This window comes from Natator depressus, chromosome 2, assembly GCF_965152275.1.
Source record: "Natator depressus isolate rNatDep1 chromosome 2, rNatDep2.hap1, whole genome shotgun sequence".
In the NCBI taxonomy this organism is placed as follows: Eukaryota; Metazoa; Chordata; order Testudines; family Cheloniidae; genus Natator; species Natator depressus.
The window spans coordinates 36,367,286-36,393,656 of NC_134235.1; the positions used below are offsets into that span (position 1 = coordinate 36,367,286).

General features: G+C 42.0%; 1 protein-coding gene across 1 annotated transcript in view; it reads left to right on the forward strand.

Annotated features, from left to right (window-relative positions):
* UBR5 (ubiquitin protein ligase E3 component n-recognin 5) overlaps positions 1–26,371 on the forward strand; it is a 138,397-nt gene that overhangs the window by 10,574 nt on the left and 101,452 nt on the right. Inside the window, exons 2-6 of the mRNA XM_074944009.1 lie at positions 16,894–16,938; positions 17,410–17,491; positions 17,664–17,740; positions 18,593–18,712; positions 24,709–24,898. Coding sequence (XP_074800110.1) covers positions 16,894–16,938; positions 17,410–17,491; positions 17,664–17,740; positions 18,593–18,712; positions 24,709–24,898 — 514 coding nt within the window. The remainder of the gene's footprint in view (positions 1–16,893; positions 16,939–17,409; positions 17,492–17,663; positions 17,741–18,592; positions 18,713–24,708; positions 24,899–26,371) is intronic.

Below are 26,371 nucleotides of genomic sequence, written 5' to 3' on the forward strand. Positions count from 1 at the left end.
TTATTTATTTATTTATTTATTTTTTAAAGGCTGGTCAAACTGTAGGAGGAGTGCAGTAAGAACCTGAAACTGCAAGTTTTAAAAGACAACTGCAATGAATTTGTTGTAATACCATACATAGCTAAAATGGTTTTACTAAAGAATACCAGTTACAAAGGGAGTTTTCAAAATGTTTTGCTGTTTTTAATACCTCTTTGCTGAATCAACAGAAGCAATTGATCACTGCTGTATGACGTTGAGTTTTGCTGATTTAGTTTGTGACAATAGAATTGTAACTTAGCAGATGGAAGCATGAAGGTGGGAGACTTTCGTAATTTCTCAGGTTAATCTTTTAATATAAAATATTGTGTAGAAAAACACACATGCACAAGCTGTTTGCTGCTCTTTACTCAAAGCAGTCAGTACTAGCCACAGCCGAAGATGTGGGTAATTTAGGACCATTATTACTGTATTCCAGTAGTGCTTTAATGTAAAACAGACTTCTTCGTCACTTCCCAGGACACGAGCCTTGGCAGCCTCCCTTCCAAATGGGAATCAGCAGTAATAGCCAGGAGGATCCTGCATTGCCTCTTGACATCATTCACTCAGCTCAATCTTAGACTCTGGATTTCTTTTTTCATGTGCTGTATTGCTAGTAGTTGTTGGTCCCTTCATCTTGAACCTCTCCTGCTGCAGCATCTCTTCATCTGCCTAATCTAATTCTCCCTGCTTATTATTTTGCTTGCCATCTTCTCTCTTCCCCCTCAGGTTCCCTTGCACTTTATCCACTCCTGCTTCAGCAGTTCTTTCCGATCCCACCTCCTTCCCCCCTACTAGCCTGTGGAATGAAACGCATTTTTCCTATCCAGCTGGAATGGAACTCTCTCAAAATATCCTTAAACCTAAAATGAAGTTCTTGTCATAAAAATAGATGACAAAAAACATAAGACGTCGGAGAAGGATATAACATATATATAAAAATCAGAGCGATAGTAAGTCCAAGTCTTTGTTCAGTTTTTATATATATAAAAACTTATAAGACTTATGCTTGTCATTGCCCTGACTACTTATATGCTATATCCCTTTCACACACATTTTATATCTCTTGTCTTTTTGTAAGTTTGTAAGTTCTTTGAGACCGAAGTTGTCTTTCTGTATGTTTCTCCAAACTCTTAGTGCAATGAGGCCCTGCTGCTGGTTGGGAGTGATCACAGACTAAACAAATAATTTAATTGGCGTTTAGTATTAAACTTCACCCCCTTGCAGTTTGACACTACGTAATATGTACAAATAAGTGTCTGTGTTGCACTAAATTTTCTAATAACTTATCTTAATACAATCGTCAAAATGCTTAGCCACCTTCATGCATTTACCTGAGTGGCACTTCCTTGGTCACAAGCTATTGGCCTGATTCAGCCACCATTAAAGTCAATGAGTCTTGCTATTTATTTAGGTAAGAGGACGATCTGGCCCCATAACAAACAGGTAAAATGAAGATTTCCTACAGATTATTTAAGAATTGTTCAATTTTTACAACTAGATTGAATTTTAAATCACCCTTCATAGGTGACATGCAAAATTGTCTTCTCTATTTTGTGTAAAGTTCCTGAAAACTTAACCCCCACCTCAAAGAAGACCCCAAAACCGGCTGCTTGTTCTTTTGAAATACCAAAAATATCAAGTCTCTGCTTCCCGGATTTTGCTGCACTCATAGGTCTGAAATATGGATTATGAGCTTTCTCATCCCTTAATATTAAGGGGTTGAAGATGTCAAATCTTTGACACTTTTCTCTAGTGTTTCTTAACTGTTATCCAAACACAACATGTTTTAAACATTTCAAATAAAAATAGCTTCCCCTCTCAGATTTCATTTATATTGTGTCTGATTTCTTATTCATAACACTTGCCTGTAGAGTCTTCCAGGTTAAAGAGGGTAGACAAAAATCTGAATTTCTAATGGAAAAAAAATTACCCCTCCCCAAATTTCAGGCTTCCTTTATACTGCATAAAGAAGCAAAGTGTGGAGACCTTTTCTTCCACCCTGACCTTTCTTGGTCACCTTTTAAAAAGTACTTTAAAGAAAAAATTGTTTTTGCTTTTATTCAGTGGTATAATGACAGAGGGCTTTTTTTTTTTTAGAGGCTCCCTCTTTTTACTTCCTACTGGACACATAGTGGTCCATCTCATTTGTATATTTTTTTTCCTTTTATGAAAATGGATTACTTATATAGCATTTCACAGGCTTTGCTGTCAGGACTGTTTCACCCACTTCTGAAATGTGCCCATCTGTAGGATAGAACTCTGGAGCTATTTAACAGTACATAGAAATGTTGCAAAGAATTTTAAGGTATCCAGTACCGTATTTTGTTACGGTGGGAAAATAGGCAGCCAGAATGTAATGTGATCAGAACAGTCCCACTCCTGCAAAAAGGTATTGTTCCCAGGAGTGACCAGTACCTCAGTTTTTAATATCTGCTGAAAAACTGCACCACTGTGCAGGGCCAGTGATTCAGTCAAAGCAGGGTGAGACAGCTTATATCTGCCAAGATTGCTACCCTAAACAGTATGGCTTCAGGCACAATATGAAGCAAGAGCTATATAGTGTGATGCTTAATGAGTTTCTCGGCATAAAACCAGAAGGCTGGATAGACTGTGGGGGAAGCACCTGGAAATGTTGTGGCTGCTGTACTGATAGATGGAGAGGGGAAATAATCAGTTTTTGGGAAATGCAGGCAAAGTGGTGCAGTGACCTATTCATCCCAGAGGCTGACTGGCTTTTCAGTTTTGAGTCATTCAGCCTGAAATCCCACTTCTGATAAAAGTATGGCTGCTTGTTTTTGTGGCCCAGCACTGTCTCCTAAACAATTTTCCCCTCTGTTTCCCTCCTAAAACAAGGTTGCAATATCTGGTGATATATAAAACTGAAAATGATTTTTGTTCTTTAAACATTCTATATTTAGATGATGAAGTTTTACCATTAACAATTGAAAGAGATTTTAGTTATACAATCAAGGCACTATGTAGCCTGTAGCTTCCCGAATGCACGTTATGCAACAAGTCTCCCTCATTCCTGCAGCATAACAATACTGGCTGTTGTATTTTGGCTGCATTTTAAAGCAAATTAAAAATGTGAGAGTTACTGAATTATTTTCAAATGTAATATTGCAGTTAGAACAATGGTCCATAGGTTTAATTTGATAAATTTAACTTTGGACTGTTCTTACATTGATCATCTATGTGCTGCTGTGTTTTGTATTCACAATTGTATTATTGTATTTGTAAGTTAGGAAGACTAGAGGCTTTTGTACCTGCTTTTGGTGTTGAGAAAGTGGAGCTGAGGTGGTTAATTTTGGATTTGGAGGATTTTGCTCATCCGAAAAGTAGAACTGACTTTTCGTCCTATACTATTTCAGAATGTACCTTTTAAGATAATATTGTTGGACTGGATTATGGTTGTGTATTGACCTATATATCTGATCCAGAAGAGGATGTGATGTCTCCCATTTAATGATTGTGAGTGTGTATAGGCTGCTGTTCTGTCTCCCTAGCCTTGGAATGATTAAATGCCATGCCCAGGGTCTGGTCAGTCCCTTTCTTTAGGCACCATTTATTCATTGCACTGACAATCTTTAGCAAACACCAAAAGTAAAACAGTTCAGCATAAATCCAACAGCTGCCTTTCCCCTGACCCAGGGGCTTTCTTTCCAGAGCTTCGCTACTCCTGGCGGCACTTTCTGAGTTCTCCTATAGAGCATCTGCATGGCAGTTCACCTTCTCCAGGGCCTGCCCCTGGAACTAGCCTGCTTTCTGTGGGTCCCCCTTGTCTGGGCTTGTCTACGCTACCACGCCGGGTCAATCTAAAATACGCAGCTTCAGCTACGTGAATAGAGTAGCTGAAGTCGATGTACTTAGATCTACTTACCGTGGTGTCTTCACTGTGGTAAGTTGACAGCTGAGATTCTCCCGTCGACTCCGCTTGTGCTTCTCATTCTGTTGGAGTACCAGATTGACGGGAGAGCGCTCAGCGGTTGATTTATCACGTCTATACTAGACATGATAAATCGACCCACCGCTGGATCCATTGCTGCCAGCCGATCCGGCGGGTAGTGTAGACAAGCCCTGAGAGTGAGCTCTTTCAGCCTTTATAGGAATCAGATGCTCATCAGGCAGTCACCTGACCCATTCCTAGCTTGGTCTGATGATCCCTCTCTGCCAGGCCCAATCATCTATTCTAAAAGAACTGTGCCTCAGAACTCAGAACTACAGGCTTACCTCAGGCTCCCCAGCCCCTAAAGGGGAAGACCACCTTGTTATAGAGTGCCTGTGAAAAGCCAACCAAATGTGTCAGGACCACCATGCTTGCAGGACCAGGACTCTCAAGATCATCTTCTAGCTTGAAGAATGTGATCTGCAAATCCACTGCCCTCTCGCTGTTTAAAAACCCAAGTTGCAGTGGGGGAGGTTTAGGTTGGATAGTAGGAAAAACTTTTTCACTAGGAGGGTGGTGAAACACTGGAATGCGTTACCTAGGGAGGTGGTAGAATCTCCTTCCTTAAAAGTTTTTAAGGTCAGGCTTGACAAAGCCCTGGCTGGGATGATTTAATTGGGGATTGGTCCTGCTTTGAGCAGGGGGTTGGACTAGATGACCTCCTGAGGTCCCTTCCAACCCTGATATTCTATGGATACACACTTATGCTCTAGGCTAGAGGAAAGTAGCTGAACAAATCATTTGCTAATTTATGGGGGAAGGGGAGAAACCTCTCCGTTAGCATATACCCTATGCTATGCACTAGGCTTTGCTGAGTATCCACATTGCCTTACTGATGTTACTTTTGTCTGTTCTTGCTCATACCTTTCATCAAGGTGTTTTGTTACCCTCCTTATTGCATCATGTCCTAAAGTAGTTTGTAAGTTTCACAAGATATGGGTTTTAGTACATTTTGGAATTATGTTGAAATAATCCATAAACATGCCCTCGCCTACCAAAGACTTAGGTGTGGATGTGAAAAAATTGGATATGATACATAATTCCCTATTACTGGAACTTCAAAGTGTATCTGAGGGTGGCTCCTGGCTTCTGAGGTTTCTCTCACACATTTAGCTCCAGGCCACCAGGCTTCATATGTCACAAGTACACCACTTGACATTCAGACTGCTGGGGATAGCTGTAGTCCTCAGTAACTTATTCAATTCTTTGCACCCATGTCACCTCCAGAAAGTGGGGGGAGACTTGAAAATCTGGTCCTTCCCTGAACCAGTATCTTGTTTCCCTGTGGCACTGTAGCACACTCATAATTGAAAACTGCATGTGTACACTATTGGAGGAGATCTTGAAAAGCCTGCTTTTCCCTAAACCAGTTGCCACTGTGTTCTTGTTACTAACAGCACTCTACTACTGAGGCTCACTGACTACTGTGAAGGAAGGGATGCCATCTGATGGAATAAGGTTTTATATTGACTATAGATCTTTAAAGATTGTTTTATTTAGTGTAGTATATTCGGATATTGATCTAAGTGATTAATCTTATCTATTTTCCCTTTTGGGAAATAATTTCTGTGCTGTGTGCTAAAGAAAAGGTGGAGTCAGAAAGTTAAATAGTCTGTCAAATATACCACATAAGTACCTGTGCAGTTCTAAAAGTCTCCATTATGTTCAGGGACCAACTTTATGCCTTGTGTTTTTGACTTCAGTGTGGGTTGAACCAAGGATGAATTTAGTTCAAGGTGCTGTCACTTTCATAAGCCCTCTTCCTGGATTGTTCTCTTTGAGCAGGGGTATCAAACATACAACCCACATAATATATTTATTGGCCTACATGACATTCCTATTCTCTATCATCTAAGCTTTCATTTACCACCCCCCCCCCCCAAGTCTCTATCCCTACTATCTACAGAGAGAACCTTCCAAATGTGAACTAAGTACAAGTGATGCTTTGATGTTGGCCTAATTCTGCGGCTAGCTTGAAGCCATGACTTAAAGGTGTGAGCTGCTTCCCCCTCCCGTAAATTGATATTCATTCAGATTAAAGCCCAGTAATGACACTTCAGGTTTTTTTCAGAGTACTTAGTATTTTATATGTTCAAAGCACAGCTCCTGTTGACCTAAGTTGCAACTGTGAGTGCTCAGCACTTCTGCAAATCTGGCCCCAGGTGTCTCATGTTGGGCTTCTAGAAAATGAGGAGTGCACAGTTAGTGATCCCCCATGAAAAGTTTGGGTTAAGTGTGAGTGACTTGGCCAGAGTCACATAGGAACTCTGTAGCGGGGGCAGGGTTAGAATCCAGTTCTACAGTGTGATGTTCAAATTCCTTAACAGTGAGGCAGTCCTATTTCCTCCTGCTGTCTCTTGCCTCATTCGCTACCCACCTTCAAACTTCTGCAACAAGTGAGGCAGGGGGTCCTACAGAAACAGTGTCATTCACTACACAACTGTGATTCATTCCCAAAGTGTTGTCCATACTGTGCACTAACCGAGGCAGGGGTCCTGGGGAAAATAAGTATGTGATCATATGCTTAAAGGCTATATATATCATGATACCTATGCACAAGGAGGTTGAATTAAGGTTACACGGGCAACCTTAATTTTGGGATTTCCTAACTTTCAAACAATTGGCTTAGCAATCTTAACATTCTTTTAATGTTAGGTTTTTAAATATGTAAACATTTTTTAAAAAACGCCGTCATATGGAACAATAGTGATCCTAGGTCATCAGCAGGTTTGGGATCTTAAGATCCCCAGTACAGTCCTCTATCTCGTCTTGATCATATGGTGTAAGTGGTAGTGGTAGAGGCCATGTGGACTGCTACTAGAGGGGGATAGAGGCATGTACTTTGCTGGTGGGTATCACAGCTGTTTGCTGACGTCAGAGGAATGTTGAGACTTGGTAAGAATTGATTCAATTCCAGGTTCCAGAGGTGACTGTTTTGTAGTATTTATAGACCCATGTGCCCACAGCCTGTCTGCCTCTTCTGTGCAACCTATCTACCTCTTGGCTATGTGTCCTCCCTGCTTCTAGCCAACCAATCCATCCTGTCTCTTGCTCCGATCTCCTGTTCCTTTTTGCACCCTTTTTTGTGTCCCGACACCCTCCCCTCTGCATCTGTACAACCTCTTTACCCGCCTCCTTTCCTGCTTTGCTCTTCTCCACCCAATAGATTCTATACACTCTCCTTCCACCACCTTCCAAATTCCTCACCTCTCTGCATTCCAGTCAGACTGTTTCTCCTTTTCTTCCATTCTGCTTGGATGCTAGAAATTGGAACACAAGAGAAACAGTCTTCCTGCTCTCTCAGTACCATTTTCTGAAACCACAGCAGCCTAGAATAGCAATTGTAGGGAATGTCCTGCTTTGTCCCTGCAGTCCCTGCTGGATTGGAGCACACTTAGCGCAGATGGACTCCTCAGAATTTTCATAAGAACATAAGCATGGCCATGATTCATCTAGCCCAGTTTCTTGTCTTTCAACAGTGGTCAATGCCAGTTGCTTGAGAGGGATTGAACAATGCAGGCAATCATAGAATGATCCATCCCTGGACATCCACACTTTTAGCTTCTGGCAATTAGAGGCTAGGGACACCCAGGGCATAGAGTTGCATCCTTGACCATCTTGGCTAATAGTCATTGATGGACCTAACTTCCAGAAACTTACCTCATTCTTTTTTGAACCCACTTATACTTTTGGTCTTCACAACATCCCCTGGCAATGAGTTTTACAGGTTGACTGTGTGTTGTGTGAAGAAGTTCTTCCTTTTGTTTGTTTTAAACCTTCTGCCTATTAATTTCATTGAGTGATTCCTGGTTCTTGTTTTATGTGAAGGAGTAAATAACACTTCCTTATTCACTTTCTCCCCACCACTCATAATTTCGTAGACTCTATCATATCCCCTCTTTGTCATCTCTATTCCCAGCTGAACAGTCTATTTTTTCCATCTCTCCTCATATGGAAACTGTTCCATATCTTTGATCATTTTTGTTGCTCTTCTTTGTACCTTTTCTAATTCTAGTATATTGTTTTTGTGGTGGGGTGACCGGAATTTCATGTAGTATTGGGCATGTTGTATAGTAGTGTGGGCATCCCATTTACATAGTGGAATAATGGTTTGTTTGTTTTGTTTTTTTTGTTTTTTTTTTAAATCTATCCCTTAATTAATGCTTCCTAACTTTCTGTTGGCTTATTTGACTTCTGCTGCACATTGAGCCAATGATTTCAGGTAACTATCCACAATGACTCCAAGATCTCTTTCTTGAGTGGTAACAGCTAAATTAGACCCCATCATTTTGTATGTATAGTTGGGATTATGATTTCCAATGTGCAGTACTTTGCATTTACCAACATTGAATTTCATCTACCATTTTGTTGCCCAGTCACCTAGTTTTGTGAGGTCCCTTTGTGACTCTTCACAGTCTGCTTTGGACTTAACTAGCTGGAGTAATTTTGTATCACCTGCAGATTTTGCCACCTGTTTACCCCTTTTTCCAGATCATTTATGAATGTTGAATAGCACTGGTCACAGTGCAGATCCTTGGGGGAAACCACTATTTACCTTTCTCCTTTCTGAAAACTGACCATTTATTCCTACCCTTTGTTTTCTGTCTTTTTAAACAGTTACCAATCCATGGGAGGGCCTTCCCTCTTATCCCAAGACTTCTTAGTTTGCTGAAGACCTTTTGGTAAGGGACCTTGTCAAAGGGTATATCTACACTATGAAATTAGGTCAAATTTATAGAAGTCAGTTTTTAGAAAGAGATTTTATACAGTCGATTGTGTCCCCCCCCCCCCCCCCCCAACTAAGCGCATTAAGTCGGCAGAGTGCGTCCACAGTACCGAGGCTAGCGTCGACTTTCGGAGCATTGCAGTGTGGGTAGTTATCCCACAGTTCCTGCAGTCTCCGCCACCCATCGGAATTCTAGGTTAAGCTCCCAATGCTTGATGGAGCAAAAACATTGTCGCGGGTAGTTTTGGGTACTTGTCAGTTGCCCCTCCCTCTGTGAAAGCAATGGCAGACAATCGTTTTGCGCCTTTTTTCTGTGCGGGCGCCATATTTCTTTCAGCAGACGGTGCAGTAGGACTGCTAATCATCGTCATTGAATCGCTGCTTCCGCTGCCACTCTGCTCTCCTGCTCTTGTCTCGGTAGCGAATTTCTCCATGTTGTCTCTCATGGGCTCCTGCTTCCGCTGCAACTCTACTCTCCTGCTCCCATGAATCCACCTTGCAGGTCATCAGCCACCACTTCCGCTGCCACTCTGCTCTCCTGATGGTCTCGCAGGGCTGCTTCCGCTGCAGCTCTGCTCGTCTGCTCTTGTCTTGCCATAACACGGCAAGCATGCAGCCCACTCAGCTGTTGTGTCCTGGCAGCAGACAGTGCGGTAGGTCTGCAAACCATCATCATTCAATCACCGCTTCTGCTGCCACTCTGCTCTCCTGCAGACGCCATACCACGGCAAGCATGGAGCCCGCTCAGATCACTGCGGCAGTTATAAGCATTGTAAACACTTTGCGCATGATCATGCAGTGTATGCAAACCATAACCTGCAAAAGCAGGCGAGGAGGCGATGGCAGCGTGGTGTCGAGAATGATGAGGTCATGGACACAGACTTCTCTCAAAGCATGGGCCCCGGCATTTTGGCCATCCTGGTGGCAATGGGGCAGGTTCATGCCATGGAACACCGATTCTGGGCCCCTGAAACAAGCACAGCGTGGTGGGACCGCATAGTGTTGCAGGTCTGGGACGATTCCCAGTGGCTCCAAAACTTTCGCATGCGTAAGGGCACTTTCATAGAACTTTGTGACTTGCTTTTCCCTGCCCTGAAGTGCAAGAATACCAAGATGAGAGCAGCCCTCACAGTTCACAAGCAAGTGGCGTAAGCCCTGTGGAAGCTTGCAATGCCAGACAGCTACCGGTCAGTCGGGAATCAATTTGGAGTGGACAGATCTACTGTGGGGGCTGCTGTGATCGAAGTAGCTAACGCAGTCACTGAGCTGCTGCTATCCAGGGTAGTGACTCTGGGAAATGTGCAGGTCATAGTGGATGGCTTTGCTGCAATGGGATTCCCTAACTGTGGTGGGGCGATAGACGAAACACATATCCCTATCTTGGGACCGGACCACCGAGGCAGCAAGTACATAAACCGGAAGGGGTACTTTTCAATGGTGCTGCAAACACTGGTGGATCACAAGGGACATTTCACCAACATCAACGTGGGATGCCGGGAAAGGTACATGACGCTCAAATCGTCCGGAACTCTGGTCTGTATGAACAGCTGCAGCAAGGGACTTACTTTCCAGACCAGAAAATAACTGTTGGGGATGTTGAAATGCCTATAGTTATCCTTGGGGACCCAGCCTACCCCTTAATGCCATGGCTCATGAAGCCGTACACAGGCAGCCTGGACAGTAGTCAGGAGCTGTTCAGCTACAGGCTGAGCCAGTGCAGAATGGTGGTAGAATGTGCATTTGGATGTTTAAAGGCGCGCTGGCGCAGTTTACTGACTCGGTTAGACCTCAGTGAAACCAATATTCCCATTGTTGTTACGGCTTGCTGTGTGCTCCACAGTATCTGAGAAAGTAAGGGGGAGACGTTTATGGCAGGGTGGGAAGTTGAGGCAAATCACCTGGCCGCTGATTACGCGCAGCCAGACACCAGGGCGGTTAGAAGAGCACAGGAGGGTGTGGTGCACATCAGAGAAGCTTTGAAAACCAGTTTCATGGCTGACCAGGCTACAGTGTGACAGTTCTGTTTGTTTCTCCTTGATGAAAACCCGCCCCCTTGGTTCACTCTACTTCCCTGTAAGCCAACCGCTCTCCCGTCCCCCCTTCCATCACTGCTTGCAGAGGCAATAAAGTCATTGTTTCAAATTCATGCATTGTTTGTTAATTCATCACACAAATAGGGGGATAACTGCCAAGGTAGCCTGGGAGGGGTGGGGAAGGAGGGAAGCACTAGGTGGGGTGGGAGAGGAGAGGAGGACAAGGCCACACTGCACTTCAAAACTTATTGAATGCCAGCCTTCTGTTGCTTGGACGGTCCTCTGGGGTGGAGCGGTTGGGTACCTGGAGCGCCCCCCCCTCCTCGCGTTCTTGGGCATCTGGGTGAGGAGGCTATGGAACTTGGGGAGGAGAGTGGTTGATTACATAGGGGCTGCAGTGGCGGTCTGTGCCTTTCCTGCACCGCAACCATACGCCAGAGCATATTAGTTCGATCCTCCAATAGCCTCAGCATTGCATCCTACCTCCTTTCCTCATGCTGCTGCCACTTCTTCTGTTGCTCCAGCCATCTATCCTCTTGCGCATCCCTCCTGTCATTGCGTTCATTTTGTGCTTTCCTGGACTCTGACATTGTCTGCCTCCACGCATTCTACTGGGCTCTTTCAGTTTGGGTGGACTGCATGAGCTCAGAGAACATTTCATCGCGAGTGCGGTTTTTTCACCTTATCTGCGCTAGCCTCTTCGACGGAGATGCTAGTCACAGCATTGAAACATTTGCAGCTGCGGGAGGAAAAAAGGAGATTAAAATTGAAAAAGACACATTGGCCGTTTAAAAGGAGGGGCTAATGTTTTCAGGTTAATGTGCAGCACAAACCCAACTAACCTTCCCCCCCCTTCCCGCCCCCCCCCCCCAATTCTCTGGGATGATAGTTCTACTCCTCCCCCCACCGCATGGCTAACAGTGGGGATGATTTTTTTTTTTCAGCCACAGGCAAACAGCCCAGCAGGAACGGCCACCTCTGAATGTCCCCTGAATAAAATTCCCCTATTTCAACCAGGTGACCATGAATGATACCACTCTCCAGAGGATAACACAGAGAGATAAAGAACGGATGTTACTTGAATGCCAGCAAACACCCCCGACCACACGCTGCTATGCTTTCTTATGCAATGATTCCAGACTATGTGCTACTGGCCTGCCGTGGTAAAGTGTCCTACTATGGAGGACACAATAAGGCTGCCCTCCCCAGAAACCTTTTGCAAAGGCTTTGGGAGTACCTCCAGGACAGCTTCATTGAGATGTCCCTGGAGGATTTCCGCCCCATCCCCAGACACGTTAACAGATTTTTCCAGTAGCTGTACTGGCCGTGAATGCATCCCAAGTCTTCAGGGCAAAGTAATCATTAAACATGCTTGCTTTTAAACCGTGTATTATATTTACAAAGGTACACTCACCAGAGCTGCCTTCTCCACCTTCAAGGTCCAGGAGCCCAGGTTGGGAGGGTATTGGATCCAGGGTGATAAACAGTTCCTGGCTGTCGGGGAGAACGGTTTCTCCACTTGCCTGGTGTGCGCTATTTTCAACCTCCCCCTCCTCATCATCTTCCTCGTTCCCAAAATCCTCATCCCTGTTGCGTGAGACTCCCCCCTTGCCGGAGTCCACGTACAGGGGTGAGGCAGTGGTAGGCACCCCCTAGAATTGCATGCAGCTCATCATAGAAGCGGCATGTCTGGGGCTCTGACCCTGAGCGGGCATTTGCCTCTTGAGTTTTTTGGTAGGCTTGCCTAAGCTCGTTAAGTTTCATGTTGCACTGCTGCAGGTCCCTGTGATAGCTTCTGTCCTTCATGCCCTTGGAGATTTTTTTTCAAATATTTTGGCATTTCGTCTTTTGGAATGGAGTTCTGATAGCACGGATTCATCTCCCCATACAGCGATCAGATCCAGTACCTCCCAGTCGGTCCATGGTGGAGCTCTTTTGCGATTCTGGGACTCCATGGTCACCCCTGCTGATGAGATCTGCACGGTCACCTGTGCTGATCAGCTTGCCACACTGGCCAAACAGGAAATGAAATTCAAAAGTTTGCAGGACTTTTCCTGTCTACCTGGCCAGTGCATCCGAGTTCAGAGTGCTGTCCAAAGCGGTCACAATGGAGCAGTCTGGGATAGCTCCCGGAGGCCAATACCGTTGAATTGCATCCACATGAACCCAAATTCGACCCCGCGATGTCAATTTCATCGCTAATCCCCTCATCGGGGAGGAGTACATAAATCAATTTTAAGAACCCATTAAGGTGACAAAAATGGCTTCATTGTGTGGACAGATGCAGGGTTAAATCGATCTAATGCTGCTAAATTCGACCTAAACTCGTAGTGAAGACCAGGGCAAAGGCTGTCTGAAAGTCCAGGTACACTATGTCCACTGGATCACCCTTGTCCATGTGTGTGTTTGACTCCCTCAAAGAATTCTAATGGATTGGTGAGGCATGATATCTCTTTACAAAGGCAACGTTGACTCTTGCCCAACAAATCATGTTCATCTGTGTGTCTGATAATTCTGTTCTTTACTATAGTTTCAACCAATTTTCCTGGTACTGAAGTTAGGCATTCCGATCTGTAATTGCCAGGATCACCTCTGGAGCCTTTTTAAAAGAATCTGTCTCACTAGGTATCCTCCAGTCATCTAGTACAGAAGATGATTTAAGTGATAGCTTACGTAGCACAGTTAGTAAGTAGTTTACAGTTTCATATCTGAGTTCCTTCAGAACTTTTGGGTGAATACCATCTGGTCCTTGTGACTTATTGCTGTTTAATTTATCAATTTATTCCAAAACCTTGTCTACTGACACCTCAATCAAGGACAATTCCTCAGATTTGTCACCTAAAAAGAATTGCTCATATCCTTTTCAGTGAACACTTTATGGAAAGAATTCATTTAGCTTCTCCACAATGGCCATGTCTTCGAGTGCTCCATTAAGTACCTCAATCTTCCAGTGGCCCCACTGATTGTTTGGCAGGCTTCCTGTTTCTTATGTATTTAAACATTTTTTTGCTGTTAGATTTTGAGTCTTTGGCTTGTTGCTCTTCAAATTCCTTTTTGGCCTGCCTAATTATACTTTTACACTTGACTTGCCAGAATATATGCTTCTTTCTGTTTTCCTTAGTAGGATTTAACTTCCAGTTTTTAAAGGATGCCTTTTTGCCTCTAACCATTTCTTTTACTTTGTTTAGCCATGGTGGCACTTTTTTGGTTCTTAGTATGTTTTTTTAATTTGGGGAATACATTTAAACTGAGCCTCTATTATGATGTATTTAAAAAGTTTCCGTGCAGCTTGTGGGCATTTCACTCTTGTGACTGTACCTTTTTAATTTCTGTTTAACTGGCATCCTCATTTTAGTGTGGCTCTCCTTTCTGAAGTTAAATGCTACTGTAGTGGGCTTCTTTGGTGTGTTTTCCTCCCCACAAGCATGTTACATTTAATTATATTATGGTTGCTCTTACCAAGAAGTTCAGCTATATTCACCTCTTGTACCAGATCCTGTGCTCCATTTAGGACTAAATCAAGAATTGCCTCTCCTTTTGTGGGTTCCAGGACCTAGCTGCTCCAAGAAGCAGTTATTTGTGGTGTCAAGAAACTTTATTTCTGCATCCTGTCCTGAGGTGATATGTTAATATGGGGATAGTTGAAATCCCCAATTATTATTCAGTTTTCTATTTTTACAGCCCTGCTAATCTTACCATCACCATTCTGGTCAGGTGGTTGGTGATTGTATACCACTGTCAAACTTTAACAAGCCACTGAGGATGTGTGAATTGTCATTTGTTGAAGGTTCATAACTTGGTCAAATTTGAGTGAATTTTCATAGGGGTGACACAAGGCACATCCCCCACACCAGAGAGCATGAAAGGCATCGTCCCCCCTCTACATTGTCTCCAAAGCATGTGTGCGCTAGAGCTTCTCAACAAAAGAGTTGCAAGAATTGTAACATGGGTTTAAAAACATTTTTTCTTAATCTTGTTGCTTGGAAACATCTGAACAGTTCTAGTTGAAACTTTAAAAAATGATTAAGTAAATAAAAATGAAACTTTTTTTAGGCAAACACCTGGCATGGAGAATTGCAACTTGAACATTTTACGTTTGGCAGAGTTATAAGCAACTGAAAAGAGAGTCTTATAATGAAAATTTTAGGCAAACTTAACTATAGGAGGGACTACTAGCTCTCCTATAATAGTTAAATGTTTAATTACATAAAGGTCATACTGTACCTTTGATCTTTTTGCTAATCCTACTAATACAAGTGAGCATGTCCTGATTTATACCTGATTTATACCTCGCCCATTTATGGATTGTAATTAAACATTGAGGGAGAGATCTTCACCTCTGCTTCATTTCCTTTATGCTGCATAAAAGATCTGGAGTGTGGTGTAAAGAGACTTTAAATGTCCTATATCCAGATGGGGGAGGATAGCCATAATGCTGCTTCCTCAGGGCCCAATAAGATCCTGGTGAAGAGACTGCGGATCATGAATCCAAGGTGCCTGTTGGGGGTGAGGGCCATAGAGCATGTTGCAGCTCACTTAGCTATGTCTACATGTGCTGCAATCACACCTCCCATTGCAGTGTAGGTGTTCAAGTGTTCCTGTGCTCTGAAATGCTTGGGAGACTATTGCTTACAGAGAAGATGCTCTCTGTACCAGACTTACCCCCTTTCTCCATAAAGACTGTTCCATGCATTTAGTTTTTCCTTATCCAGGCAGCATTTGTACAGTGTTGATAGGGTAAGAGTTCCCGTGGCTTTGGTTCCCAACAAAATTTAAAATATTACCTTTAAATCTGGGAGACATTTGGAACCAAAGTGTGTAGATCCTAAGTCTTTGAATCTTCTTATTCTGAAGATTAGGCACCGTGATCATTGAGGAGAGAGAATTAGAGCAAGCACTCTCTGAACTCCTGCTTATCTGTTGGCTAAATTGCACTGTAAGCATCTTCAATCTGAGAGTGCTTCACTGCCTAGAAACAAACTTTGTTCAGAGATGGGGAGGGGGAATGGAAGTTACTGCATGGTCCCTGAGGACTCTGTCCCATCTGTGGAGCAGCCCTTGGCCTTGGATACATGCTCTTGTGGGTTCTGTTCAAGCGCAGATCTTTCAATCAATTAGGTGTCATAAAGAGCATCTCAGAGATGTTTGTGTAAATGTTAGACTTTAAGCTTTTTGGAGCTGGATCCATATCTTTGGCACTATTGAATAATAAATATTTCTGATTTCTCTGAATTGTCTACCTATTTTGATCTCCTACATCAAGTTGCATTTATCGTTTATCTCTTTATTTGACAATGTTTATATTTGAGCTTTTCCCCCTCCCCTCACTTTTTTTATTTGAGAATCATGTGTTGGTTTAAAATCTTCCATGGTTCCACACTGATATTTTTAGTAAAAGTCGGGGAAGCCCATGACCTGTCCCTGACTTTTACTAAAAATATCCATGACAAAATGGGGAGCCTGGGCAGCTGGGTGCAGGCTCCAGGGACCCCCACCACCCATGGGGCCTTGGAGCTCCATCGTCCCCCTCCACTGACAGCCAGGAGTGGTGGTAGTCGCCCCCTGGGGGAGAGCTGAACTCACGGAGATCTTTGGAAGTCACGGATTCCATGACTAAATCGCAGCCTTAATCATTGTTTGCCTGTGTTACTTCATATGTATTGGCTAGGAAGGGTATGGTGACAAGACAGGAATAATGTATGCCCTTTTCTTTCAAACAACCAAAAATGAGTGAGAAATGGGAGCAAAAAGATGTACTTGGATTCTGTGGTAATGGGTGGCAGCATAAAATCCTAAAGTAGATTGTTGAATTGAGGCTGGTCCCCACAAAATTGTAGTGCAGTGTCCTGGCATCTTGCAGTGTTTGTACTGGGTTTCATCACTACCTAGTAGTGAGTCGTTGCTATAATATAACTTTGTTGTCTACTGATGTTGTGTCCAACACTGAATTGCACTATTTGTCTTATCACTTGTGTTCTGAAATGTAACTTCATTATTAAGTGGCAGTCCATGTGTTTGCAAGTAGAGTTATGCTGCTGTGGTAAGAGGTTGAGCAGAATAAATCATGTCACAAAACAAATATGCTGCTTAAGTGAACTTTGCATATAATACAGGATATCTTTCATATATATATATATATATAGCATGCACTTTTTTTTTTTTTGCAGGTTAAGGGAAGTTTCAGAGAAGCTGAACAAATACAATTTAAATAGGTAAGACATATTAGCCGTTGCTGTAAAACCATTCAGCAAAACAATTTTTCTGACTGACAAGCAAAAGTTTACATTGTAGATATACATTTCTACTACTAATGTTTACTTTTTTATATATATTTCTGAAAAGGTAACTTTTGTCTAGGTAGGAAGTTCTAGCTGTTGATTATTTATTAGTAAGCATCAACCTCATAAACTGAATTTAATTTGGAGTATAGACTCCACTTCTTATTGCTGACTGAAATAAAATTATACAATATTCCTTTATCACCTTTTAAGGTTTTGTTTTGCCTTTTCCATGCGTAATGACTGAAAATACATCATAGTTGCTTCAACGAATGTACATTTTTAGTCATTTTAAATGTTTTATATCAGTAACCATCATTGCATCTTCCATATAGCACTTAATTTTTGTTCAGAGTTCAAAAGTTTTTTAAAATGTTATACATGCTCACTTCTTATTTTTTTCAGCCACCCCCCTTTGAATGTATTGGAACAGGCTACTATTAAACAGTGTGTGGTGGGACCAAATCATGCTGCATTTCTTCTTGAGGTAAATTACTCAGATCTGTTCTCATAACAAATTTGAAACCATACGGTTAAACATAATCCTTTTTAACATTAAATTAATGCAACTGAATTAATTAAGCAACTGAAGACTTGATTTTTCTCTAATTCTGCCTTGCATTTCAATTTTGGACACGTTTTTCTTATTTTAAAAATAGGACGGTAGAGTCTGCAGGATTGGCTTTTCAGTTCAGCCAGACAGACTGGAATTGGGTAAACCTGACAATAATGATGGGTAAGAAATACTTTTTTTTTGTACTCATCAGATATTTGAAATGGATAAATCTGGATTTTCTTATATATTTGTCTTTGAAATCTATCCTCAAAATTTAAAATGAATGCTAGTACCATGTAGGAAATCTTTAGGTGTGCTACAATGGTTGTGATGATGTAGCCAAACAGTTCAGTTCTAGCTTGATAGTTGTATTTTTGTGTTGAAAGAAATGCTATACCTAGTATCAAAATGATGATAAAAGTCCTACAGAATCTCTTTAACATAATAATAAAAAAAAACTTTCTGAAAGGAACAGACTTGTGTGTTTAAGCCCCGTATTGAACCTACTCTGACAGTGGTCCCGACTGGAAGGACTTTCATTAACTTTAGCCCAGGTAAGTGCTCTTGATAGGACTACTATCAAAATAACTCAAATCTGGGCTTAAAACAATCTTTTTAATGCTAAAATAGCAAGTTGTTGCCTCTGGTTTACAGAAATAACATTGACAATTGCAGTCTGTACATATACCTTAAATTAAACATGAAGTTCAGAGGCTACCTCGTTTCAAAGTAATTAGAATAATATGTGTTTGCAGTTATTCTATTGAAAAGGTGGGTTTTTTTGTTTGTTTGTTTTTTGTAAGAAGAAAACAATGGATCGCTGACATGAATATCTATTAGGCATGCTTTCCGTATCTCAGTATACACCTTACTGTTTTGCAGTTAGATTAGTTTGGAGTATTCCCCAAGGGTGTTGCTTAAGCTGGTATGTTACCAGACTAAGTCCCTGAGACTTTAGACCTGGGATTCCAGGTGGTGTTCTTAACCCATTTGGGATTGTTTTGTGACTGATTTACCATCTTTTACTTTCAGTTCAAAGTTGAGCAGTGGCTCAGGGGCAGGAAGGACATCCAGGCCAGGCAGGACTAGTGACTCCCCATGGTTTCTGTCTGGTTCTGAAACTCTGGGCAGACTGGCAGGCAACACCCTTGGGTAAGTTTTTTTGATAGGATTGAGGCTGCAATCTTTTTGTACCATATTTGGGGTATGTGTGTATACACACATATAAATTGTATACAATTTGTATGAAAGAAGTTTTAAATGCAGCAATTGTTTAGCTAGGGCACAACTAAAAAACCCTGTTTATTAAATCACAACTCATCACTCAGAACCTAAGATTTGAAGATATCCTGTATTCAGGACAAAACCAATTCAGAATACATAGAACCAAAACTAAACTCATATTGTTGGTTGTGTTGTCCTTTAAAAAGTATTGGTGTTTGAATTTTGGGCCATGACTAATTTTTAGAGGGAACACTGTCTATTTAAACACCACACTTCTGCTGGAAATCTTTTAGACTACTAGTATTAAAGTAATACTTAAATGAAAGGGATTCCAGAGGGGAAAAAATTGTGGTTTATTTTGTGCATTTGGCAATATTCTGTTCATAATTTTATTTTCGCCCTTCTGTGTACCTTAGTTGGTTTACCATGTATATGTAGGTCTTTCACACAGTAAGGGGAACTCACAAACTCCTTTTAATAATAATAATAATTAATAATAAATTAAAAAAAAGTGATTGCAAAACCACAAAAATCGAGAGAGGAATTTGGAGGAATACTACATTAGTTTTCATTATTTTAAATTGACTAGATTTCAAATTGATGGATGTTCCATTGAAGTCAGATGTGTATATATTCATGTACCTTAGTCTCCACTATTTAATCATAATAGATTTTGCATTCTGTGACTTTTTAAAGACATTTTGAACACTGCCACATTTTGTTAGTGAATATTTCACTGGATATTATGAAATTCTGTAACCATAGTCCCTGAATATGTGGAAAATTTTGTGGTATGGTTAAATGGAGGAGAGGCAATGGCTTTTGACCAAAGTGGAATATATCCCTTACTTATGTCAAAGAATAAACTAACTTTAGCTAGTGCTTTGTATGATTTAAAATGCAAGAAATGAAATCCTATGAAATTTATGTAGAGAGCAATGTTCCCTCTAATTTTTTCCATCCATGTGCGGAATAAATATATGCATCAAGGTATGTGCGCCTCCAGTAGAAACAAAAAACCTAGATATAATGGATATTTTTAAAAAGTTACCATAGGGATAATTACTCCAGCCAGGAAAGGTTAAGCATTTTAGAACTCACTACTCAAACAATTAAATGTAAGTGTAAGAGAAATAAAAATTATGAAATCCATAGACCAGTCAAAACACTAAACACACTTCGAAAGAATAAAATTACAGAGAATATATGTGCATTGCAGGAAGTACCAAGAAGTAACAACAACAACAACAACAACAATAATATACAAGTATGTGTTGGGAGATGAGTGTGAAAGAGACTGTGTGTGTGTGTGTGCGCGTGCGCGCTGGTTGCTGGGGAAAGCCGTGCACGGTCTCTTTAAGACACTCACTGAAAGCTCTCCTGCTCTGTTCTGAGCCCTGTTGTCTTCCCTCCTCTGCTCTGTGGAGCTGGGGTACATGGGCAGGGAAGGGGGACACCCTGACATCAGCACCCTCCCCCATCCCCCGCTCTATGCAGCCAGCAGGAGGAGCAACGCGGGGGTGGGGGCAGAGGTGAAAGTAAGCTGATATGCCCCGGTATGGCGTACCGGCAAGAACCCATGCGCCATACCTGGGCGGATCGGCTTCCCCAGATGGCAATTTAAAGGGCCTGGGGCTCCCAGCAGCGGAGTCTAAAGACTCTGGAGTATCGGTAAATCCTTTAAGTTACTTTCATCCCTGGGTGGGGGCGGCACCTGAACACATGCTGCCGGCTGTGTGCACTCAGCTAATCAGCTGGGCGGCACTTAAATCTCTCCTGCGCGGCTGCCTAAGCGAGGAGCTTACAGGGAACACAGTTAGAGAGTCTGAGCCTTTTGTCCTAATCTTATTTTTAAGGCAAGCTAAAAAATGTCTGGGTCTGTAAGTGTGTAGAAACTTGGTGTTGGAACAGTTCTTCTGTAGCTTAAAGCATGCAGCTTCTAGCTGGGATCTAGAGAGCACTAAATTGAATTTTTATATTATATTCTCAATTGAGCACAGTCAGTATACTTGATGCTGCTGTATGAACAGGACAACAACTCTAAGGAGCTTCAGACCATCCCTGGAACAATTCAAAAGTGGCTAATTGTAGGATGCCAAATCAGCACAACAAAAGTAAATGTTAACTGCTGTAGTGAAAGGGATTATCTACCGTACTACATTGGTTCTCCAGCTTTTTCAAATTATGGAATACTTAAACTAGAAATCCTCTCATGATCCACGTCCCATGTCTGCTTAAACTGGAGTTAACAAAGTTATAGCCAGCCACATTAGCCAGAATAACTGTGTTTGCAGAAACACTGTTTTGTGCAATTGTTTAAAAATGGTTTCCTAGCTAGGGGAAAGTGCAATATAGACAGGACCTCTAGAAATTAGGTGAAGATAAACTTTGTCTAATTCAATACTAACTTACGTCCAGTCCCCTTTCCTCCCAAATATTGCACCTTCTCTGTATTTTTATCTCCTGGAATGTACAACTTTATACATATTAGTATCAAATCTCTCCTTGCTGCTTCAAAGCCTCTGCTCTTATTTGTCCAAGTTATTGTATGGTTGCTTCTGTTCACTTGTGTTTTTGCTCTCTCTCCAATTTTGCTGCCATCAAGAAATTCATGGTTGATGCTTACGCCAAAGGAATACCCAACAGAACCTTGTTAACAGGCTTCCTATTTTCTGGGATGATGTGTTTCAATTGTGTACTTTTTCTTTATTGTGACAGACCATCTTTAGACCATTAGCAGTCCACTGTGTACTGTTTGAGAACTATGCTCTTTGAACTGTGCATTGATAGAAATAACTTGACTATTTGAACCATGTAGACAATATATGCCTATTATAATTCAGACTAATTCCTTGTATCCTGGAGTATAGGACTGCACAGATGGAGGTGAAAAACAAGATATAGATGTGTCTACACTCAATATAACTCCCACAGCTGACTCTGTCAACTGATTCAGGCTCGTGCTGTGGGGCTATAAAATTGTAGTTAGACAACCAGTCCTTTTTTTAAATCCAGCACCCGTGTGTGTGTCTGAACTGCTTTCCTAGGAATCTTTTTAGCAGTTGCTGCTTCAGACAGCATATATATTTCTTTTTATCGATCAGATGTTTGGTCTTCTGTATTTTCTCTTCTTGAAACTGTTAAAGATGAGGCTGGTCCTTGCTAACTAGTTCTGTTCATACTGTTGACTAAATTGTCAGAGATGCTATATCTGATATCCTTAAGCCTCAGTGTGCAATATGACAGCATCTACATTGGTCAGAAAAGCTCTCTTTCTGAAGGAATGGATGGCTGATTTATCCTCCAAAGCCTGGTCTTATCTAATGATAAACTAGAGAGACTTCCAGATTCTCAGCATGCTGCGAGTTACCTAGGTTTACTCCAGCATAGATCCATCTGAAGGAATTCTGTGGCTGCTTTAAATTAGTAAAAGGTAGCTGTGATCAAGTGGATTGAGGATGGATCTAGAAATTGGGAGATCTGGTTTTGTTCCTTTGTTTGGCACTAACATTGAACAAGTCACTTCTGTTAATCTCAGTTACCCTATCTATAAAATGTAGGGCCCTACCAAATCCAAGGTTATGAAAAATGTGTCGTGGACTATGAAATCTGGTCTTTTTTGTGACTTTTTTTTTTAACCCTGTACTATACAGATTTTACAGGAGAGCTCAATGTTTCTCAAACTGGGGGTCCTGACCCAAAAGGGAGTTGCAGGGAGATCGCGGTATTACCACCTTTACTTCTGTACTGCATTCAGAGCTGGGGGGCTGGAGTAAGGTGGCTGTTGGTCAGGCACCCAGCTCAGAAGGCAGTGCCCCGCAGGCAGCAGTGAGGAAGGAAGAGTGGCAATACCAAACCATGCCATCCTTACTACTTCATTGTTGCTGACGGTGGCTCTGCCTTCAGAGCTGGGATCCCAGCGCGCTCTCCAGCCCCCCAGCTCTGAAGGCAGTGCTTCTGCTAGCAGCAGCGCAGAAGTAAGGGTAGCAATACCACAACCCCCCCCACCATAACCTTGTAATCCTCCCAAAACTCCTTTTTGGGTCAGGACCCCTACAATCACAACACCCTGAAATTTCAGATTAAAATAGCTGATATCATGAAATTTATGATTTTTAAAATCCAATGACCATAAAATTGACCAAAAGGGACCGTGAATTTGGTAGGGCTCTAGTAAAATGAGAATGTTTGTTTGTTTACTCACCCTTGTGAAGTGACATATACTACTCCTGGGGAAATCATGCTCCAAAAAAATAAAAATTCTGTGAACAATATTTTAAAATTCTGCATATTTTATTTGTCAAAATAACACTATCTAATCATGCCAGCTTCAATTATTTTGGTAATTTATTACAAAGTACCTGTGAACAACTGTGTCTGTAATAATAGACACACAAAAACCTCCCCCAGGAGTAGAGTTAAAGAAATCCTGACGACAACCCAGCTCCTGTTTCTCTGCCTCCCCCCTCCCCAAGCCCAGTTGCTGAGTGCTGCCTGAGCCCAGACACTTGCACTTCCTTCCCCCGCCTCCTCCCTCCAGCCTAGCTGCGCACCCTACCCCCAAGTCCAGACACTCACACCCCCTATCCTTCCAGAGCCCAGGGATCCAGAAGGTAAAACTGTCTGATTCTGGGCCCCAGGCTTGTGTGGAATTTTCTTCACACTGCTTCCTTCCTTGAGGATGTGCTGGGAACTGCAGCTGCTGGGAACCCTCCAGCTCCTTCCCCCTCCCACAAGCAGTGGCTTCTATTTGCAAGCTGGGGAGGTGAGCTCTGCCGGCTCCAGTGGCCCCTAGTGGCAGCCAGCAGCTCTGCGATGCCAATTCTGTGGAGGAGAAAGGAAATTCTGGGGAGAACATTAATTCTGTGCAAATTCTGCATTGCGCAGTGGCACAGAATTCCCCCGGGAGTAATATACAGGAGTTAATACCAAGCTTTAGTAACTATTCCAAATGGAATAGGTTTAGACCAGGTAGCATCTGCCCCCTGCAGATAGACTACAGAAGTAGTTGGAGAAGCTTGTCTAAGGGCATGTCTACTGGGGATTGATGGTGTGGTGATGGATGCACCGGGGATCGATTTAGCGGGTCTAGTGAAGATTGCTCTCCCATTGACTTGGTACTCCACCAGAACGAGAAGCGTAAGCTAAGTTGACGGGAGGGTGTCTCCCGTCGACCCAGCACAGTGTAGACACCAAAGTATGTTGACTCCAGCTATGTTATTGACGTAGCTGGAGTTGCATAACTTAGGTCAACTTACCCCCGTAGTTTAGACAAGGCCTTAGCATCAGGGAAATGACTGAATGCTTCAAGGCACGTTTCTCTTGAGTAGTGGCCTCTTCTAGATGAACAGGTCAGAAGAGCTGTTAGATATTTGTAAGACAGCCAGCTGAGTGTCTTGACAGTCTCTGAAGCTCTGTTGGCTGAATATGGCAACCTCCTCTGATGTGCACTTCTCAGTATGATGCTATGCACAGTTGGGTGTAATACTTTCTTGTTGATATTACTGTTGCTTTTAGAAACTCCAAGATTCATGACTGGTGTAGAGTCATGAACAATAAAATTTATTACCCCCAAATTCTTGTTCTTACAATTTCTTCTATACAGCCCAAGTTTACACTTTCAGTTCTTCTGAGTTGGCCAGTTTTAGTGCTGTTTACATTGTTTATGCTTTATTAGTGTTAGAGATCACTGCTCTGGAGAAATCAACTGAGAATTCAAGCTGACAAGCTCATCTGTCTTTTACATGGAGGTGACATGGCTCAGCCTCAGTTGTACTTTTCTCAGCCTGATAGAAATGAAATGTATCCCACAAGGTGTCTGATGTGAAGATTCCAGTGAATAAAATCCAATACATTTTACCCTTTTAAACGAGCTCAGAAAATGTACAGATCTGTTTAAAATAATAAAAATGTAAATCCCTTAGAAGCCGCTGGAGTTCAGGGGTTGGTGGAAGTGGAGGAGGATCGTCTGGTAGATCATCAGCTGGAGCTCGGGATTCCCGAAGGCAAACCAGAGTTATTCGCACTGGACGTGATAGAGGATCTGGACTGTTGGGTAGTCAGCCACAGCCAGTGATTCCAGCATCAGTAATTCCAGAGGAACTCATTTCACAGGTAGGTGACCTGGCAGAACTTTGCCTGTGTTGATAAACATTTGGAAACTGCTTATAGATTGATAGTTGGTGGGGTACTATTTGGTATTGTTCTTCGCCTTTTAATTTCCTCTTATATCTGAAAAACCTGACCTTGTCTAGCTGAATTTTTTTATTTTTAAATTTATCAAGTTGATATTCAAGGACACACTAGTGCCAGTTTCCTCATAATGGAATGTGTGATGAGAATGGTAGATATGGGGAGGTGATGACTTTGGATCTGAGAGTTTGCACATGAGGGAGTTGTAGGCAAGGACTAGAACTTAGAGGTGGAGATGAGGCATGGCATACATACACAATGTTATAGAGTTGGTAATCTGCAGATAGAGGGGATGTTGCAGGAGGAGAGTTCATGTTCAAGGATGGATGTCAAGGTTATTGACAGTAGAGGCAAATGAGTCTCTGTTAAGGAGGGTAAAGGAGATGGAGTTGTTTGGGATTGTTGTGTTTGTCCAATAGAAACACTTTGGTCACAATCCCCACGGATCACAAAGCCCTGGGTAACTGTTCTCATGTCCACATTAGAAACTGTAACACTCTTAGTGTCCAATACAGATGGAAGAAAGTCAGTTTGAGGCATTCTTACCCACTGGAATTCTAAGAGCAATTGGGTAAGTACTCGATAGTTCTCCCATAGTCATCGGAGGCTGTCCTGAGCATGCTCTTTGCTTTCCTCAAGGAGCAAAGCAGTAGGCAACAGATTGAAATTGACCTGATTCTTGTAAGTTTTACTGCTACATGCAGACTTAAGAAGATAGCATTTCATCCACTTACATTCATTTCACATTTGGAAAACTTCCTTTGCATTAGAATTTTTTTTTATAAAAGCTTAAACACTTTTGTCATTAGTGATTGAGGGAGTTTTACAAGACCTGATTCAACAAAGAAAAAGGAAAAGATGCATAAGCAAAGGAGGGTAGACTTTATTTAAAAAAAAAAAAAAGAGAAAAGCAAGCAGCAGGTTGAGAATTCAATCTTTAAAAGTCTGTACAGGAGGGCATGGCAGCCCATGTGTTTGAATGAGACAGAGGCGGGAGAGAGCCAGTGTTGGCAGAAAGGAAGGGATTAACAACATTATGGAACCAGTTTCAGATCCATAGTTAAGGGTGAGTTGAGATTTTCATTTACAGCAGGGATTAAACATCTTTGTATACAGAAAAGTACAGTATGTTCTTTCCTTACTCTTTGAGTATAAAATGAATTTTTTGAGAATTTACGAGTAAATCTGTTAAGTAATTCAGTAGTTTAAAAATGAAATTTAAAATGTGTCCTTTAAGAAATCTAGCACCCAGTGGCCAACACTTTTGTTCTCCATAATGATTTTAACAGAATAATAGACTCCTCAGACTTCCTAAATAGCTAAAAGTCACTGAAATCTGGGTATATAGGCTGCATTTGAAAAACTTTTTTATGGTTGGTATTTTTTTTTCCTGTT